This window comes from Callorhinus ursinus, unplaced genomic scaffold, assembly GCF_003265705.2.
Source record: "Callorhinus ursinus isolate GAN/ISIS: 27379988/994484 unplaced genomic scaffold, GSC_fseal_2.0 scaffold99, whole genome shotgun sequence".
Taxonomy (NCBI): Eukaryota; Metazoa; Chordata; class Mammalia; order Carnivora; family Otariidae; genus Callorhinus; species Callorhinus ursinus.
The window spans coordinates 329,769-348,167 of NW_027397161.1; the positions used below are offsets into that span (position 1 = coordinate 329,769).

An 18,399-nucleotide genomic window follows, 5' to 3' on the forward strand; every position below is an offset into this window, starting at 1 on the left:
TGGTGTCTACATTTTGCATTTAAGCTCTTGGCGTATTAATCCTAGTTTTACCAAATTCTTGGTTTGATGATTGCAATATTTCTGCTGTGTGCCTTTCCTGATGCTTGCCTAAGCTTGTCAGACTGTGTCTTGCCTTCTAGTGTGCCTTGTAATGTTTTGTTTAAAGGTGGGCGTGAGGGATGGGCCAAAGCAGCTGCTGCCCACAGGCCTTCAGTGATGTGGAGATCAGGTGGGGGGAGGGGAAGGTTTCCACCATCCAGGAGTAGGTCTCCACCTTGTGGGGTCCACTTCACCAGGGTTTTCCAGTTCTTCCCTCAGGCAGGACAGGGAGGGCTGGAGGGAACTGGAGTTGGGTATTTCCCTCCCCCCCCCCCCCCCCCCCCAGAATGGGCTCTGGTAGAACAGTTTCCCCAAGGGCAGACCTCGAGAAGAACAGAATGCTTTTGGTATTTTTATTTATTTATTTATTTAAAAATTTTATTTGAGAGTGTAGGGGGTGGCTGAGTGGGTTAAGTGTCTGCCTTCACATCAGGTCATGATCCCAGGGTCCTGGGATGGAGTCCCGCATCGCCCTCCCTGCTCAGCGGGAAGCCTGCTTCTCCCTCTGCTGCTCCCCCTGCTCAGGCTCTCTTTGTCAAATAAATAAATAAAATCTTAAAAAGCACAGAGGGAGAGATATGGTACTTGTGTTTAGGTATCAATGACCTGTGTGACATGCTTTTTTTTTTTAAAGATTTTAGTTATTTATTTGACAGAGAGAAACACAGTGAGAGAGGGAACACAAGCAGGGAGAGTGGGAGATGGAGAAGCGATGCGGGGCTCGAACCCAGGACCCTGGGATCATGACCTGCGCCGAAGGCAGATGCTTAACTGACTGAGCCACCCAGGCGCCCCTGTGACATGCTTTCTGAAAGCCCTGACATTGTGGGTTAAGTTTATTGGAATGAGGTGTAGTTCTTTTGGGTAATGGGGATTAGGTTAGTGGGTTTACCAAAGAGCTGGAGTTAATTTTTTTTTTACCTTGGTCAAGCATATTTTGTTGGAAATTTCATGAATTAATAAACTGTTGTCCTAAGAAGCATTTTTTTAAAATTTATATTCATTTAAGTAGTCTCTATGCCCAACGTGGGGCTCGAACTCAGAACCCCGAGGTCTAGAGTTGCATGCTCTTTTGACTGAGCCAGGCCGACGCCCCAGAAGCATTTGTTCTTAACTGAAAGAAAGTGTTGCTTTTCTGTAGCTTCCTTTAAATATAGTAGTAGGTCCGGTTAGTGGGAAATGTGAGAAGTGTCAGAATATCCACTAGAAAAGATTAGTGAGAGAATTCTCTTCCCACTCCTCTAGATTTCCTTTAACCTTGAATTGATTTGTCTTGGGCTGTTTTAGACTCAACCCATGAGTTGTAAGCTCTCTTCTCTGCCTGTGCTATCCAGAGTGAGGTCAGTAGCCACATGTGGCTGTGGGGCCCTTGAAATGTGGCTGGTGTGACCAAGGGACTGAGCTCTCAAATTCTCTTTCATTGTGATGACTTCAGGGTTAATGGCTGCCTGTTGGGAACAGTTCACCCCGTGAGGCAGTGAGGTTTCACCTGTGTGCTGGCTGCAGTTTCTACCTGCCTGAGGCCTTTGTGGGCACCTGTGCTTCTAGTTTATGTGGTCGGCTCTTTCACATAACGTTTGCTTCCTTCTTGGCACCTGGATGCAGGAGAGGAGCCCCTTTCTCCCGGCAGAGTCCGCAGAGAGCGGGAGGAATCTTCCTGGTCCTGGGCACACCTGAGAAGAGAAGGCACGGGGTGGGTGTCTCAGCCCCTCCCAGGCTCGCTCTTTCCTGGTATTGCCTGTCCTCTGTAGTGGCAGTTGCCCCTGGGAGACCCGACAGGGGGTGTAGGACTCTGGTGTGTGTGTTGGTTGCGGGGAGTCTTAGGTGAGAGTGTGGGACTGCACGTGCTCCTGGCCCCTGTCGGACTCGCTTGCGGTTGTAGCTGGGGAGAAGGGGCGGTAAACGTCATTTTAAATGTTTTGTCGCCACACGTGGTGTTCTTTTGAGAATAAATGGTTGTACTTGATGCTTTAGGAAAATTGGATTAAAGATTGGAATTAGGTTATCGGTGAGTAAGGAAATAATCTATATAAAATGCTGATTTTATCTGCACATCTCGTGGCTGAGCAGCAGTTTACTTAAAGTTGTTTTGGAATTGGGTAGTATTTCTAAGTCTCCAGGCTCTTTTATCCTGTACTCTACAATCGGCCATACATTTACTGTATGGGTTTATATCAGTTTTAGAAAAGGTGGTTAGTATTTTGAAATATTGCGTTCTGTAGGGAAATTATGAATACAAATGTATACGTGGCATTTTTTAAAAAGATTTATTTATTTATTTATTTAAAAGATTTTATTTATTTGACAGAGACACAGCTAGAGAAGGAACACAAGCAGGGGCAGAGGCAGAGGGAGAAGCAGGCTTCCCGCGGAGCAGGGAGCCCGATGTGGGGCTCGATTCCAGGACCCTGGGATCATGACCTGAGCCGAAGGCAGACGCTTAACGACTGAGCCACCCAGGCGCCCCAAGATTTATTTATTTTTTAACAGGCAGCGAGAGAGGGAACACAAGCAGGGAGAGTGGGAGAGGGAGAAGCAGACTCCCCGCTGAGCAGGGAGCCCGATTGCGGGGCTCTATCCCAGGACCCTGGGATCATGACCCGAGCTGAAGGCAGACGCTTAACAACTGAGCCACCCAGGCGCCCCGTGACATTTTATTTTGTATAAAGTTCTGAGGTTAGTCATAGATAATTGGTGGATTTTGTTAAGTTTAACTTATTCCTCTTGCACTTCTTAATCTGAAGCTGTGAGCAGAGGGCAGGGTACTTAGCCTGTGGCTGGCACTGCGTGGGGGACGGGGTGGTGTCTGTACTTGAGCTTGCTCTGCAGCTGCCCTTGGCGATGTCCAGGGTCTTCTGTGCCTTATTGGATCTTTATTTGTAGACCTTGTATTTTCATTTTGTTGTCTTTATAGAGCATATTTTTGAGTTTATGTTAAAACCTGTTTATCTTTTTGGCATTTGTTAAAAATGAGAAAAGGTAGGGGCACCTGGGTGGCTCAGTCATTAAGCGTCTGCCTTTGGCTCAGGTCATGATGCTAGGGTCCAGAGAGCCTCTTTCTCCCTCTCCCACTCCCCCTGCTTGTGTTCCCTTTCTCGCTGTCTCTCTCGCTATCAAATAAATAAATAAAACTTTAAAAATGAAAAAAGGTGGGTGCCTGGGTGACTCAGTTGGTTAAGCGACTGCCTTCGGCTCAGGTCATGATCCTGGAGTCCCGGGAATCGAGTCCCACATCGGGCTCCCTGCTCGGCAGGGAGTCGGCTTCTCCCTCTGACCCTCTTCCCTCTCGTGCTCTCTATCTCTCATTCTCTCTCTCTCAAATAAATAATAAAGTCTTAAAAAAAAAATGAAAAAAGGTAGTGTTGAGATGTAAGGAATGTCTTTCTATAGCATTGCGTGTTTGGCTCCCACACTCACAGCACAGCTTGATGGGAGAGTTCTGTGCTCAGACATGGGACACAGATTGACTGTTCCTTTGAGCCCCTCTCAGCTGTGGTTGTAATTCAGTATGTACTTGTAATGCCTGGCATGAGATAGGCACACATTTCCTCCTGAATAGGCTAATAACGAATCCTGAATTATTACTACACTGAACGTAACATCACTAGTACAAACATGTCATGTTGATTAAAAAGTTTTTTTTTTTTTTTAAAGATTTTATTTATTTGACAGAGGGAGACCGCTAGAGAGGGAACACAAGCAGGGAGAGGGAGAAGCAGGCTCCCTGCCGAGCCGGGGGCCTGACGTGGGGCTCTATCCCAGGACCCTGCGATCATGACCTGAGTTGAAGGCAGTTGCTTAACGGACTGAGCCACCCAGGCCCTCCCCTAAAAAGTTTTTTAAAATCTGTTTTTAGTAGAAATTGAAGAAAAACTTTCATAAAACGTTAGTGGTTGTGCATGGAACCCTATTAACGAAATCTCATTGCTTTACAGGGTGACCTTAATTCAGGGTGTTCCTGAATCTGTCTTCCCTTGACTTCTCTCCTTCATTCCTACTGTCATTTTTCTGATTCAGACATGGATTTCATTTGAGATATCTTTTTTTTTTTTTTAAGATTTTATTTATTTATTTGAGAGAGAGAGAATGAGAGAGAGCACGAGAGGGAAGAGGGTCAGAGGGAGAAGCAGACTCCCAGCCGAGCAGGGAGCCCGATGCGGGACTCGATCCCGGGACTCCAGGATCATGACCTGAGCCGAAGGCAGTCGCTCAACCAACTGAGCCACCCAGGCGCCCCTGAGATATCTTTTAAATGGATCTTTCCCATCACCATCCAATCATACTTTCTTTAGAAGTTGTCGTGTCTTGTACATACAAGTGATTTTCTCAGATACACCCCTGATAAATCATTGCTTAAAAAGCCTTTTGCTTATAAGTTGAGAAGTCCTATGTCTTTGGCATGTTCTAAAATTATTCTTGAATTGTATCTTTCTTCCTTGAGCCTCCCAGGTAAGCTCAGTACTAAAGTCTTGCCTTACTAGTTGCTTCTCACATGGGCCATGTGCTTTTATAGTTTTGTCTGTGCATATGCTGTCACTTCAGTTGGAGATAATTTTGCCTCTCTGCACAGGGAACTTTTCTGTTTTCCAGCTCTTCAGGAAGTGGCAGTGTTGTTTTACGCTTTCTTTGCCCCAGTGTCTCCATACCCTCTCCCCCACACTCTTGGCATATTTGTGTTAACTGTCCATGACTAAGTTGTTCACTTGTCTGCTAAACTTGGTGCTTACTCCCAAAGCTAGCATACGACTGTTATAAATAGTAAATTTGTATGACTAAATTCACTCAGAATTATGTCATTGTTTTCATTGAGTGTAACTGTTGATGGTAGACTTGTTATCAGAAAGATTTTAGTTGATGAGAACAGTGGGCCAGCATCACCAAGGGGGAATGGATGAGGCAAGCTGTGCAGCCCCCTTGTCGGAAGAGCCACGGTTGCACAGAGGCAGGAATGAGAGCAGGACAGGGACCAGAGACTCAAAAAGACAGGCGCAGACTGCAGTTGACGTTGATGATTGAATTCAGGAATGTGTCTTAGGAGAGTTGACCTAGCACTGATGATCCAGGTTCAGAGAAGTACGGTAGGTAGTCTTGTTACCTTTCGTTGGTGACGCTTGGACCGTCCTTGTGCCATCTGTGCTGGATTCTGGGTACTAAGGAATTGCAGCCTTGGAGCTTGCTCAAAGCAGGGATCAGGGCAGTGTTCTTAGGAAGAACTGCCATGAAATGTAAGGCCTTGTTAGTCGAGAGAGTGAAAAATTCATGAAAATAAAGCCCCTGAATGTTTGAAGCCTGAATTATTACTAAACTGAATGTAACGTCACTAGTACAGACACGTTATGTGGATTAAAAATTTTTTTTTTTTTAAGATTTTATTTATTTATTTGACAGAGGGAGATAGCTAGAGAGGGAACACAAGCAGGGGGAGTGGGAGAGGGAGAAGCAGGCTCCCGGCTGAGCAGGGAGCCCTGTGCGGGGCTGTGGAAGAGAAATTCAGCCTGCGTTGTGTAACCTGAACCAGGGACCAAAGTGTGACAACTCCCTGGAGGCCCCGCTCTTCAGCGGAAAGAATCCAAGAACTGTCCACTGTTGATGGCTGCTCCCTGGAGTTGGTTCAGGCAGAGAAAGTTGGACTAATTAGTAGTTACTGGTAGTGGGGATGGTTTATGAGGCAAAGTTGAAACTTGGTTACTTTAAAGGTCCTTTTATTTAACAAGGACATGCTGGTGTTGCTGGTTCAAGTCTGTGCTTTGAGAAGCACTAGGTTATTTTCACGATGATAATTTTCTCATTCTAGCACTTTTCCTACATTTGTTTGCTGGAATTCTTTAAAAAGAATGTTGGCTCGGCAATTACTTGGTTGCGAATGTAGTTTGTACAGCACAGGGAGCGTAGTAAATTTTTGATTCTTGTGCTGGTGTGTGTGTTTTAAGTGCATGGCAGTCATTTTGATGGTCTGATTCCCTTCTAGTCGCCCGTGCTCCATCAGTTTTGTTCTGAGGTCCTCTGGACCTGGCTGTACTTGTTCTTTTTGACTTTTTGCCTTCCCCTGCCCCTTTGGCATGATTTCAGATTTATAGTAGAGTCATCAAGACACTAGGACAGTTTCCTGTCTACCTTTGCTCGGATTTTCCTTAATACTCTGTGTAACCACAGTCCGTTTATTGAAGCTAGGAGGTCAGCGTTGCTACAGTACTGTTAACTGTGAACTTGATTCGCATCCTGCCAGCATTCCACTGTTGGCCTTCTGCTCCGCACGCCAGTCCTGGAGCCCAGGTGGCATTTAGTTGCTGTTGATTCTTAGTCACCTCCACGATGTTAGAGTTCTAGTCTTGGGGTGTTTGTTTTTTTTTTTTTTTTTTTGGACCAGGCCTATACTTTTTGCTAGCATCTTTACTTACTTGCTCAGTAGCATGTCCTAGGCTCATCCTGTGCTTTTCCTGCCCCAGAGCCAGCATTACCAGTGAAGTCAGGTCTCACTCCATGTAATCCTCAGCCGAGCCGACTGTGTCCTTCATAGCCGGTTCTGTCCAGTGCGGACACCATATAGTATCTGCTGTGATAGGCCCAGCGTATTTATAGCTTACCTTGGCTGTAAGAGAAGAGGGTATGATTAAGAGGCTCCAGCAGTAGGAGGGGCTGGTGCCATTAAAGATAGAGAAAAGTTGAAGGGGTTTGGGATAGTTGGCAGACATATCAGACAGAACTGTGGATTACTTTGTGTGTGTGTATGTGGGGTGGGAGGGTGGGTAGCAGTGTTGAGGAAGGCAACAGTTTCCAGTCAGAAGCCTGGAAGCGGAAGGCAGAATTTACTAGAGAAAGACAAGGAGTGGGGTAGGGAGCATCCAGTGAAATTTGGTCTTGGTCTATTTGGGAGGTCTGTCACACTGCCAAGTAGCTATGTCAGGTAGTCATCTGTCTATTCATGTCTGAAGTGCCAAAGAGAGACCTAGGATTGGAGCTTAAATTTGGGAATCATTGCGAAATAGTTGGTATTTGCATAATGGGAGTGTTTGAAAACACATGAGTGTAGCATGAGAAGAGGGATCTGAACCCTAGCTTCCCTACTCTGTGTTCACAGGGCTGTCTGGGAGAACAGGGGATGGGACTGGAAAGCCCCCGTGTGCTGAGGGCTTTGGGGAGTCAAACTGCGCAAGATTTTCCTCTTGACCTTAGAGTAAGCTTCAAGTGGTGGTACTGGTGTTGGGGGTTAGACAGGACTGGGTGCAGGAGCAGAGAAAGGTGGAGGTACCAATAGCTTGTGCTGGAGAGAGGTGGTTGGAGGGTGAGGTTTTGGACTCTCCAGATGATTGGTCTCATTCAGTTCATTTGCATTTTCTTTTAGGCACGGCCTTTTAGAAAGAAACACGAATAGTCATCATTCAAGTGTTGCTTGTTTCCCAGGTTATGTTAAATTGATGGTGCTTGTGCACCCCCCCCCCAAGGGGGGGGGCCTGTCCTGGGGAATATTTTAGGTAGTTAAGTAACCAGGGCATTTACCACCTGGCATGTTGAAGCCACATTTACACCCACTTCTGCACTGACTGCCTTGAGGATCTTGCTGCCACACTACCATCCTCATTTGCACAAAGACAGGCACGTCCTTGCAGATAAAGAGAAACCATTTGGACTTGAATCCAGCTTTGAAGTGGTACCAGGGACACCCTAGCAGTGGCATCTGACACACCACGTGACCTCTGACCACGTGTGGCTCTGGTGATGGTTTGGCTGTTAGAAAGTGAGAGTCTGGTCCTGAGATTTCTCCCTTTGTTGCGTGTTGGTAACAATGGGTTGACCTGCCCTTTCACTGCTGGGCACTCCCAAGATGCCCGCAGATGCATGCAGCAACAGCTGGGGCCCACAGGAGACTGTAATCTGGTGTAGTTAATTATTAGCTCTTTCAAGTGGAGATGTTAGGATGCTGATTTTTCTGCTGTTTCTGGCTGCCCTTGCCTTGTGGGTAGTGGTCAGGTTTTTACTTCCTGAAGATAAAGCTTGCTGTGCTTCTAGGTCATGAGAATTGGGGACCTCTTCTGTGGCTAGTAATTTTGAGACTGAACTTGGCCACTGTCACTGGCCGGCCAGTTTGTTTGAGTGTTCTAACTACCAGCAAGGAAACCTTTTTAAAATTGGGTGCTCAGGGGCGCCTGGGTGGCTCAGTCGTTCAGCGTCTGCCTTCGGCTCAGGTCACGATCCCGGGGTCCTGGGATCGAGCCCCACATCGGGCTCCCTGCTCCGCAGGAAGCTTGCTTCTCCCTCTCCCACTCCCCCTGCTTGTGTTCCCTCTCTCGCTCTGTCTCTCTCTGTCAAATAAATAAAATCTTTAAAAAAAATAAAATTGCGTGCTCACTTCCATGTTGTGTAACTGATTGCATTTCAAACAAATACTTTAATAGTTTGCGTTGAACATATTCAAACAGAATTGCAAAACCTATATTGTGCACAATCATGTTCTCATGGGTACGTCGTCCTGTTACTGTAGAGGCTCATGGCAGGCTGCCCCAGGACGGGCCACTTTTGCCTAGAGATTATGTCGGAGTTAAAAGTAATCAAAACCCAGCAGATGCGGGAAAAGGCCCTCTGCCTCCCCCTCAACTGCTTTAATTTACATTGGAAAGGAGAGCCTGTGCCAGGAAGAGCTCTATTGACAGAGACTCCCCTTTACCTAAGGAAACGCAGAGCAACCTTGTGTTTCCAAACCTCTCCTCTCTGCTTCTTGCTAATGGTCTTCCTCCCCTTCCTGTCCTCAGACCCCCCCCCCCCCGCAGCTCCTAGAAGCTTCCTGTTGCCTGCCTGCCTGTGAATTTCCTGTCCATGCCTGTTACATTCAGTTTTCTCCTGTCGATGTGGCTGTGGCTGAGTCCCCTTGGAAGGGTCACAGGACAGAGGAGGAGGTCTTCCTCCCAAGTAACATTCTCTTTCTTCTGTGTCTGTCACAGCTAATTACCAGAAAATAGTCACCAAATAGTTTTCTCTCCTTAATTTGTAATTTAAAAAAATCCTGGGAATCTATTTGAGAAAAGTACATATTTTGATGTTCTTAAATGGTAAGTCTTGTTCAAATCCGTTCTGAGTTCTTAACCTTCCAACCTCTAGAACTGTTATTGCTGTATTTGAGGTTCTACATCCTTTTCTAAATTTCTCCCTTCACCAGGTGATCAGATTGATACATGATATTTCAACTAAATATATCCTGCATGAGACCTTTGACCCAAGGGCTTTTTGAAAATGAGTTTTGTTTCTAGTCGTTCGTTTCTGGTTTTGTGATACTGTTTTCCTCTTTTTTTTTTTTTTTTTTTTTAAGATTTTATTTATTCTTTGACAGTGATAGAGGGAACACAAGCAGGGGGAGTGGGAGAGGGAGAAGCAGGCTTCTCGCAGAGCAGAGAGTCCGATGTGGGGCTTGATCCCAGGACCCCAGGATCATGACTTAGCCGAAGGCAGACCCTTAAGGACTGAGCCACTCAGGCACCCGTTTTCCTTTTTTATTCCATTGTTTTTGTAAGCATTACAAAGCTTAGCTGTTTTAAGTTTTGCTTGGCCAAATGGGCACATGTTTGATAAGAACATGGATTTTCCCTTCCTTTCCCTTCCCTTCCCCCCCTCCCTCCCTCCCTCCCTCCCTCCTTCCTTAAGGATTTTATTTATTTTTTAATTTTTTTTATTTGACAGACACAGCAAGAGAGGGAACACAAGCAGGGGGAGTGGGAGAGGGAGAAGCAGGCTTCCTGCCGATCAGGGAGCCCGATGCGGGGCTCGGTCCCAGGACCCTGGGACCATGACCTGAGCCGAAGGCAGACGCTTCACGACGGAGCCACCCAGGCGCCCCCAATGCTTTTTTAATATGTCCCCTTTCAAGTTCTTTGTTCAGATTCTTGGAGGTGTTCTCACTCCTCCTGATGCTTTCCTCATATCTAGAGTTTGTCAGCTCCTCTCGAGCAGGGGTTGTGTTTTCTTCTGGAATCTATGTGACTTAGCTTGTAGAGACACTTAGTGCTCAGGTGTACCTGTATTGGCCTCACCATCCCGGGGTTGTATTTGGTAGTTCTGCAGAGCGTGGAGCATCGCAGGAAAATGGAGGTAATAAGATTTCCTTCTGTACCTCTGACCGAGCCCTCAGGCTTCAAGTGCTCAGGGGGCCTCTTTCTCTGCAGCGGGTTGGAGAGAAACCTCTCTCCTCCCCCTTTCTTGTAATTACAGCCCTTTGGGAGCCACAGTACCAGGGTGGGTGGGTGGGGGTGTTTGTGTGTGTGTGTGTGTGTGTGTGTGTGTGTGTGTGTGTGTCTCTCTCTCTCTCTCTCCAGTGCAGCTACTCTTTCCTGTGCTTCAAAAGCAAGTCCTGTCCTGAGAACACAGCCCCCCCCCCCCGAAATCTCAGGATTGCCACTTTTGGTGTAAACTCCTGGTTGTGTCTGCAACTTGAGCCTCTTTCTGGCAGCTCAGCTTCTTCAGATGTATTTGTTGGACTTTAACATCTCTAGGTATTTCAAGGTGGAGGTGGGGAATCTATTTTTAGATCATCTGTAGTATTTTTTTTTTTTTTTTTTTTTAAGGATTTTACTTATTTGACAGAGAGCAAGAGCAGGAACACAAGCAGTGGGAGTGGGAGAGGGAGAAGCAGGCTCCTGCTGAGCAGGGAGCCCGATGCGGGGCTCGATCCCAGGACCCTGAGATCATGACCTGAGCCAAAGGCAGACGCCTAACAACTGAGCCACCCAGGCGCCCCCAATCCTGTGATTTTTTTTTTTTTTTATAAAGATTCTATTCATTTTACAGGGAGATACACAGCGAGAGAGGGAACACAAGCAGGGGGAGTGGGAGAGGGAGAAGCAGGCTCCCCACTGAGCAGGGAGCCCGATGTGGGGCTCAATCCCAGGACCCCGGGACCATGACCCGAGCCGAAAGCAGACACCCAACGACTGAGCCACCCAGGCGCCCCAATCCTGTGATATTTTTGAATTATTCCTTGTGTCGAGCTCCTGGACTAGTAACGAGTAGATTTCATCTGCTTCCTCTGACCCTTTATTAATTACTTGTTAGATTATTTGAGAGAGCGAGCATGAGCAGGAAGTAGATGCAGGACTCAGTCCTTTGACCCTGAAATCATGACCTGAGCCCCCTGAGATGGTGACCTGAGCTGAAACCGAAAGTTCACTGCCCAACTGACTGAGTCACCCAGGCACCCCCTTTTGACCCTTTTAAATACAGAGTTTCTCTCTAAATGCTTGGCTGGTATATGTCAGTTTTGAGTCATGATGTAATGCTAGATTTTCTTTTTTATTTTTATTTTTATTTTTTTATTTTTTTTATTATTTTTTTAAAGATTTTATTTATTTATTTGAGAGAGAGAGAAGGAGAGATAGAGAGCACGAGAGGGAAGAGGGTCAGAGGGAGAAGCAGACTCCCTGCCGAGCAGGGAGCCCGATGCGGGACTCGATCCCGGGACTCCAGGATCATGACCTGAGCCGAAGGCAGTTGCTTAACCAACTGAGCCACCCAGGCGCCCTAGATTTTCTTTTTTAAACTGTGGGTTGGTCCCCCAACGTTGGCAACAACTGTGTATGCATCTTGTTTTGAGCAGTGGAAAAATTGCTAGTTGTGGCATTATTTAACCTAGACATCGTTTAGCCTCGGCACGGTGGCCTTAGGAAGACTATGATTGCACGTACTCAGAGTCAGAGTGTCTCTGAGGTTTGATAGTTGAGTTTCTGGGGCCGCCATGGAAAGCCCAGCTTCAGCTGTGGGCAGAGCAGTCTGACCGAAGGCCCTGTTCTCCTGGTGAAGTTCATGTGTGCTGTCAGAGGATAGGCATGTTCTTCATAAGTTTTGGTCACTCGTTGAATGAAGTGTTTTACCCAAAGTTAAAGAGGTTAATTCATTAGATTTCACTTAAAGGGGCAGCATACATGTACCTGGTTTGTGGGACCCAAGGCCCTTCCTGTTAGGGGTGGCAGAAGCAGAACGGATTCTCATTGACCTGCCCCGTGCATTGACATGGGTAAGTGTGAGGCAAATCTTGCTGCTAGTTTTCCATTGAAGGCGTGATCTGTAGGGACATTCTTTCATTAATATTGACAGCAGGGCATAATATGTTTGTTTGTGGATGGATGGGGGTGTGAAGCCAGAGGGTAAAGGTAGTCTGATAGCTGTGTTGTCAAAGACATTTCCTTTTTCTTTCCCAGGGACTTTGGGGAAAGGGGGGGGGGCGCATCAGCTCGTCCCCAGTCTTTGTGTGGTTCCCATGTTACAGGGACAGTGTGTTCATCCTGGTGGCTGTGCGGTCTTGCCCAATGCCTGGCACAGGAATGCACTGAATGAAGGAGGTAACCAAAGCTCCCTGAGCACGGCCCGTGTCAGGAAAACAAGATACTCAAAAAAGGGCCCGTCAGCTGGTGGTCAAGTGGGCCCTGAGTGTCTGCCTCAGAGTCACCTGTTAGTTTTATTTAGTTAAGGCAGCTATTATTAGGCTATTTCAGAGCTTTTTATTCTATATCGAGAAGGGTCTTAGGGCATAAGTCTTGGAATCTGTTCGACAAGGGTCCAGCCTGACAGGCCAGTGGTTGGTGCTCAGGTGAGGTGACGTACCCCTCCCTCTCCTGCTGTGTTCTTTCCCCCATGATGAACCTAACCTTGGCAGTCCTGTCATTGACCATGGGTTTTCTAATTGCAGGACTCACTCCAACAGCCTGTTAAAACATGGTGGATTACTATGAAGTTCTAGGCGTGCAGAGACATGCCTCAGCCGAGGATATTAAAAAGGCGTAAGTAGTTGTGTTTATGAAGTAATAAATCTGTGCTGTCATGCACTGGTCCTTGGGTATTGTCACTTTTTATCTATTGAAATGGGCCATGTAATATAACACTCTTTGAATACTGCTATTTAATTTTACCTTCAGACAGAGTAGTTAACAAATTAACTCTTGCCTTCTCAGACCTAGGCCCAGCCTGTCACTTGTCACTGAGGAATAAGAAGGTCACTTGGTTTCCTCTGTTACTTTGCCTTGGGACAGTGGATTCTGCTGGCTGCTTAGGAGGTAGATCAAACACTGAGGATGTGAAATAATCGCAGAGAACTGACATTGGAATTTGGAATGGAATTGACTTGGCACTCAGCACTCTTAGAGTGTGGTGCTATAACCTCCTTGGTGTTAGTTGCTTTAAAAAATCCTTGTCATGTGACCCCAGCTTGTACTGCTAGAACCCATCTGGTCCCTGGTTCAGTTTGTTGGTCTTACCCATGCCTTTGTGACCAGGCCTGGCCTCTGTGCGGGGCAAAGCTCAGGGCACAGGTGGCACTCAAGGTGAACTGGATCTGTCTGGTTCATTTGGCCTTAATGTGTCAAGCAGACTGTGCTGAGTGCAGAGCCGGGCATAGGGCTTGATCTCTGAGCCACAGTCAAGAGTGGTCAGTGTCTGCAGGGTGGCTTTGAAGTATGAACTTAGAAAATGCTGTTACCTGTAAATGGAATACGAATTTCTCATTAAGTGTGCAGTCAAATTCTGTTTTAGGCTGGATTTAGCCTTATTTTTGTTTATTTTATTTAAAAGATTTTACTTATTTGTAAGAGAGAGCACAAGCAGGGGGGAGCGGCACGCAGAGGGAGAAGCAGCCTCCCTCCTGAGCTGAACCCCGATGCAGGACTCGATCCCAGGACCTTGAGATCATGACATGAGACGAGGGCAGATGCTTAACAGATTGAACCACCCAGGTGCCCTAGCCTTTTTTTTTTAATGAGCAAAACTGCACCCATGGGTGGTGTGTGTTCTTAGTCCATTTTGTGGACTCTAGACTTTGTTCATGTGCCGTGATCAGAAAAAACCTTAGTTGGAGGAGTAAATTTGTGTGGCTGCTCTCCCTTCCCATTTCTCTTGAGAAACCTAGAGTTGTACCTTTGTTTAAATTTCGTGCTGTGTGCTTTCCCTCTCTCAGATGATACAGCCTGCCTGCCTCAGTGCTCAAGTACTGGTGTGAAGTCAGGCTTCAGTCTCAAGGCCGACAGTGAAAGACATGCCTTACACTTGACGTGTTAAGCCTTGAGTTAAAAAAAATCAAGTAGTCTTTTACAAAACCTATACAAATAAAACGTACCTAGATTCTCCTACGTTACTTTGTTTTCACACCAGCACGCTAGTGCAAATGGACCGTTCTTTGTCCTTGGTCTTTTCCATGGTCTTTCAGTTTTTACCACGAGGATTTTGTAGCCCTTGAGGGTTTTTGGTCTGCTTATTGCTTGTTTAGGTCCACAGTGATAGAAAAATATTTTTAGTGTTGTAGAGTCCAGTGTTAATCAGACTTTAAGAAGTTCAAGGTTTTTTGATGAAAATGCTACCATTTAATTGAACCACAGCAGCCTTACGTCAACAACTTGTCAAGGGTTAGGAGCACCGCCTGGTTCGTCTAATCTTGATTTGAGGGGCATGCCCCTTCCCTGTTAGCCCTGTCCCCACCCCACAGGCGGTGCTTATGTTAGCTAAGTAGAAGGGAGGATTTTGTGTGTGTGTGTGTGTTTAAAAAGCATGTGGAAAAAAATATAAAACCTCTAATTGTTACTGTTTTTTTTATTTTTTTATTTTTAAAGATTTTATTTATTTATTTGAGAGAGAGAATGAGAGAGAAAGCACATGAGAGGGAAGAGGGTCAGAGGGAGAAGCAGACTCCCTGCCGAGCAGGGAGCCCGATGCGGGACTCGATCCCGGGACTCCAGGATCATGACCTGAGCCGAAGGCAGTCGCTTAACCAACTGAGCCACCCAGGCGCCCTCTAATTGTTACTGTTAACTGGAGTCTTCAGTGAGCCTTGACTGCAGAACGGGGCGCTCTGAACGGTGCTGGCGGGCTGGGGAGCAGCTTGGTGGGGCCGGATCCCCTTGCCCTGTTACCAGGGCGGCCTTCTGCCCCTGTGTGCTGTGTTCTTGCAGCCGCTGACCAGTTTGGCATGCACGTGTTGGTCCCCCCACATTTTCACATTCCTGTATCTCTAGAGGTTGGTTTGTATTACGCTGGGTGGATTTGAGAACTTGTTTCTTTCGTGGTGGGGGAGAGGGAGCTTTTACTGTTGAAATTGATGTTCGTGTCACGAGCTTATAGCTCTGCATCCATCTCGCAGCTTTATGATGTCCCACAGCCAGTGGAGTTCTGCACGTGGACATGACCTCTGCTATTTGACTCTTTTCAAGGTACCGGAAACTGGCACTCAAGTGGCATCCTGATAAGAACCCCGAGAATAAAGAAGAAGCAGAGAGAAAATTCAAACAAGTAGCTGAGGCCTATGAGGTGTTATCAGATGGTGAGTTGACCTGCCCAGAGCTCGGGCTCTCTCTGGGGCCAGTGGAGCATGGGTGTGGCCGGCTGAGGTTTTGGGCACCGAGAAGAGAAGTTTCTTATTTTTCTTGTGAAGCTTTGAGTCCTATTCCTGGCACATACTTGAGAGTTAACTTGTGCTGTGGAGCACGCTGGCTTCTAGCAGTTCTTTCAGGATGGCTATTTTATTTTATTTATTTTTAAAGATTTTATTTATTTGACAGAGACAGAGCGAGAGAGGGAACACAAGCAGGGGGAGTGGGAGAGGGAGAAGCAGGCTTCCCGCGGAGCAGGGAACCCGATGCAGGACTTGATCCCAGGACCTCGGGATCATGACCTGAGCTGAAGGCAGACGCTTAACGACTGAGCCACCTAGGTGCCCCGGGAGGAGAGAATCTTAAGCAGACTCTCATGACCTGAGCTGAAATCAAAAGTTGGACGCTTAACCGACTGAGCCACCCAGGAGCCCCTGGGATGGCTATTTTATTTGATTTTATTTTATTATTTTTTAAAGATTTTATTTATTTCACAGAGAGACACAGCGAGAGAGGGAACACAAGCAGGGGGAGTGGGAGAGGGAGAAGCAGGCTTCCCGCGGAGCAGGGAGCCCGATGCGGGGCTCGATCCCAGGACCCTGGGATCATGACCTGAGCCGAAGGCAGACGCTTAACGACTGAGCCACCCAGGCGCCCCAGGGATGACTATTTTAAATAGGACTGACAGCCTGGTCTGAGGCCTGACAGGACAGCTGAGGGCGTAGGAACCCATCTGGGTCATTGTATGGTAGCAGTGGCCACAATCTGTTGGTGGTGCAGTGGTCTCTCATCCCCATTCTGCTTGAGCACACTTGGCTAGCATATTGATGTTTCACTGCGTGGAAGGACTTCCTTAGTTTCTGGGACTGTCCAACAGAGCTTTAGACTTCCAGACTTTGAGGTGTGCGTTCCCCGCCCCAGTTCTGGAGCCATAGGTGGAGCCATAGGTGTTGGAAAGTATGGGCTTTTTGAAAGTCTCACCCATTAGCCTGGTTTCATGAATCAAGCAGAGAGTGAGCTGCTAGCCAGATTCAGTCAGCAGGTTCTTGGTGAAGAAGAGTGTGGTGTGGGTCCTGGGCTTGGGAGAGCAGTGTGGAGCTTTGTTAGGAGACTGGAAATCTGCTGACACCGCCTCGCCAGGAAGCAGCATCGAATGACCTGCTGTGAGTCAAGGCAGAGGTACCCAGGATAGAGTAGGACTCACTGGCTGCAGGGCATGCGTGCTCGCTTCAGGTGTGTCCACGTGTGGTCAGGGTCACTAGTGAAAGGCTTTTCTTTCTTTTTTTTTTTTTAAGAGAGACGTAGTGACAGAGATAGAATTCAGGCGGGGAGCAGAGGGAGAAGCAGGCTCCCGCGGAGCAGGGAGCCCGATGCGGGGCCCGATCCCAGGACCCCGGGACCATGACTGAGCCGCCCGGGCGCCCCGTGAAAGGCATTTTAGAGAGAACTCCATGTAACCATCACTCCCCTTCCACTGCTAACAATAGGTTGAGCATTCTTGTTTTATCTGTTAATGTATCTCTTTTACTTTAAAGGAAATCCCAGATGTTTTATTTCACTAGTAACTTGTTACTAGAAAACACATAAACACTGATAATTGCAGTCTTTTTCAAATGTGGCATTTAAGGTCTTAACCTGATAGCGGGTTCTGTCTTTTTTTTTTTTTTTTTTTAAGATTTTAGTCGTCTGAGAGAGCCCGAGAGCAGGGGTGGGGGAGGGGGAGAAGCAGTCTCCCCGCTGAACAGGGAGCGGGACTCCATCCCTGGACCCCGAGACTACAACCTGAGCTGAAGGCAGACGCTTCACCAACTGAGCCACCTAGGCGCCCCTGGTAGCGGTTTTCTGAACTGGACCGACAGCACCGTGGGACCTCAGTGTCATTATCTTGTTTGGTCCTTGTTTGTGCTGATCCAGCACTTCCGGATTTGTGGATTCACAGACCAGGAACATTAGAAAAATTGAGGACTAAACCCAAACTGGTTTTTTTATTTTAGTCAAGTGATTTAAAAAAAAAAAAAAAAAAAATTTCAGCTCAAAGTTGATTTTTGTCAGGAAGAGAACCTTTAAATCCTCGTAGAGACGCTGTTGTTTCTCATCTCTTCCCCTTTTCTGAGGGAGAGTGTTTTTCATGTTCTCTTACGCGGCCTCCAGCCCAGAAGTTACCTTTGCAGGTGTCGTTACCATTGTTCCCCGAGCTCTGGTAGTAGAAATGGACTGGCTCTCAGTGGTTTGCTTGTGCACATTTCCCTATAACCTGTTATTTTACCTCACAGTTGGGTAAGAGCTGATACTTTGGGGAAAAACATGTGGTGTCAAAAGAAGGTGCCTGTCCACCCAGGGCTGTGGGATAGTTGTTTGCTCTAGAAGGGTAAGTAGAGGGAGGACAGAGCATAGCAGAGCGTTGTCGGGCTCGGTTGGGCTGGTGCTCTTCCAAGGGCGTTAAGCCTGTGGGGTCAGCTGGCTCCTCGTCTGGCTTCAGGACGTCGATTTCCCGCCCCACCGGGTCCCCGTCCTCCTCGCTCTGTGCCTCGGATCCGCCCCCGTCGTTGGGCCTGGGGGTAAGAAGGTGCACATCGGGAATTGGAGTAGCTGTAGAACTGATTTTATGTTTGCGTGAGCCACATGCTCTGTGTGCAGTAGGCTGAAAGAAATACTTGAGTATTTAAACTGCCTACTACTTAAAAATTTTTCCGAGTTTTTATGGAGATGTACTTGGATTTTCCCTCTTCCCCGTTTTTATTTAAGGGAGGCCATACCCTTTTAAAAGTAACTGAAACCTTGGGCGCCTGGGTGGCTCAGATGGTTAAGCGTTTGCCTTCGGCTCAGGTCATGATCCCAGGGTCCTGGGATCGAGTCCCGCATCGGGCTCCCTGCTCAGCGGGGAGCCTGCTTCTCCCTCTGCTTCTCTCTCTCTCTCTCCGTCTCTCATGAATAAATAAATAAAATCTTTAAAAAAAAAAAAGTAACT

General features: G+C 47.1%; 1 protein-coding gene across 3 annotated transcripts in view; it reads left to right on the top strand.

Annotated features, from left to right (window-relative positions):
* Nucleotides 1–18,399, top strand: part of DNAJB6 (DnaJ heat shock protein family (Hsp40) member B6) — a 70,367-nt gene that overhangs the window by 11,828 nt on the left and 40,140 nt on the right. For all 3 annotated transcript variants that reach the window (XM_025859116.2, XM_073888927.1, XM_073888928.1), the window contains exons 2-3: nt 12,767–12,857; nt 15,273–15,382. In XM_025859116.2, the coding sequence (XP_025714901.1) occupies nt 12,793–12,857; nt 15,273–15,382 (175 nt within the window). In that variant the 5' untranslated portion in view covers nt 12,767–12,792. The remainder of the gene's footprint in view (nt 1–12,766; nt 12,858–15,272; nt 15,383–18,399) is intronic.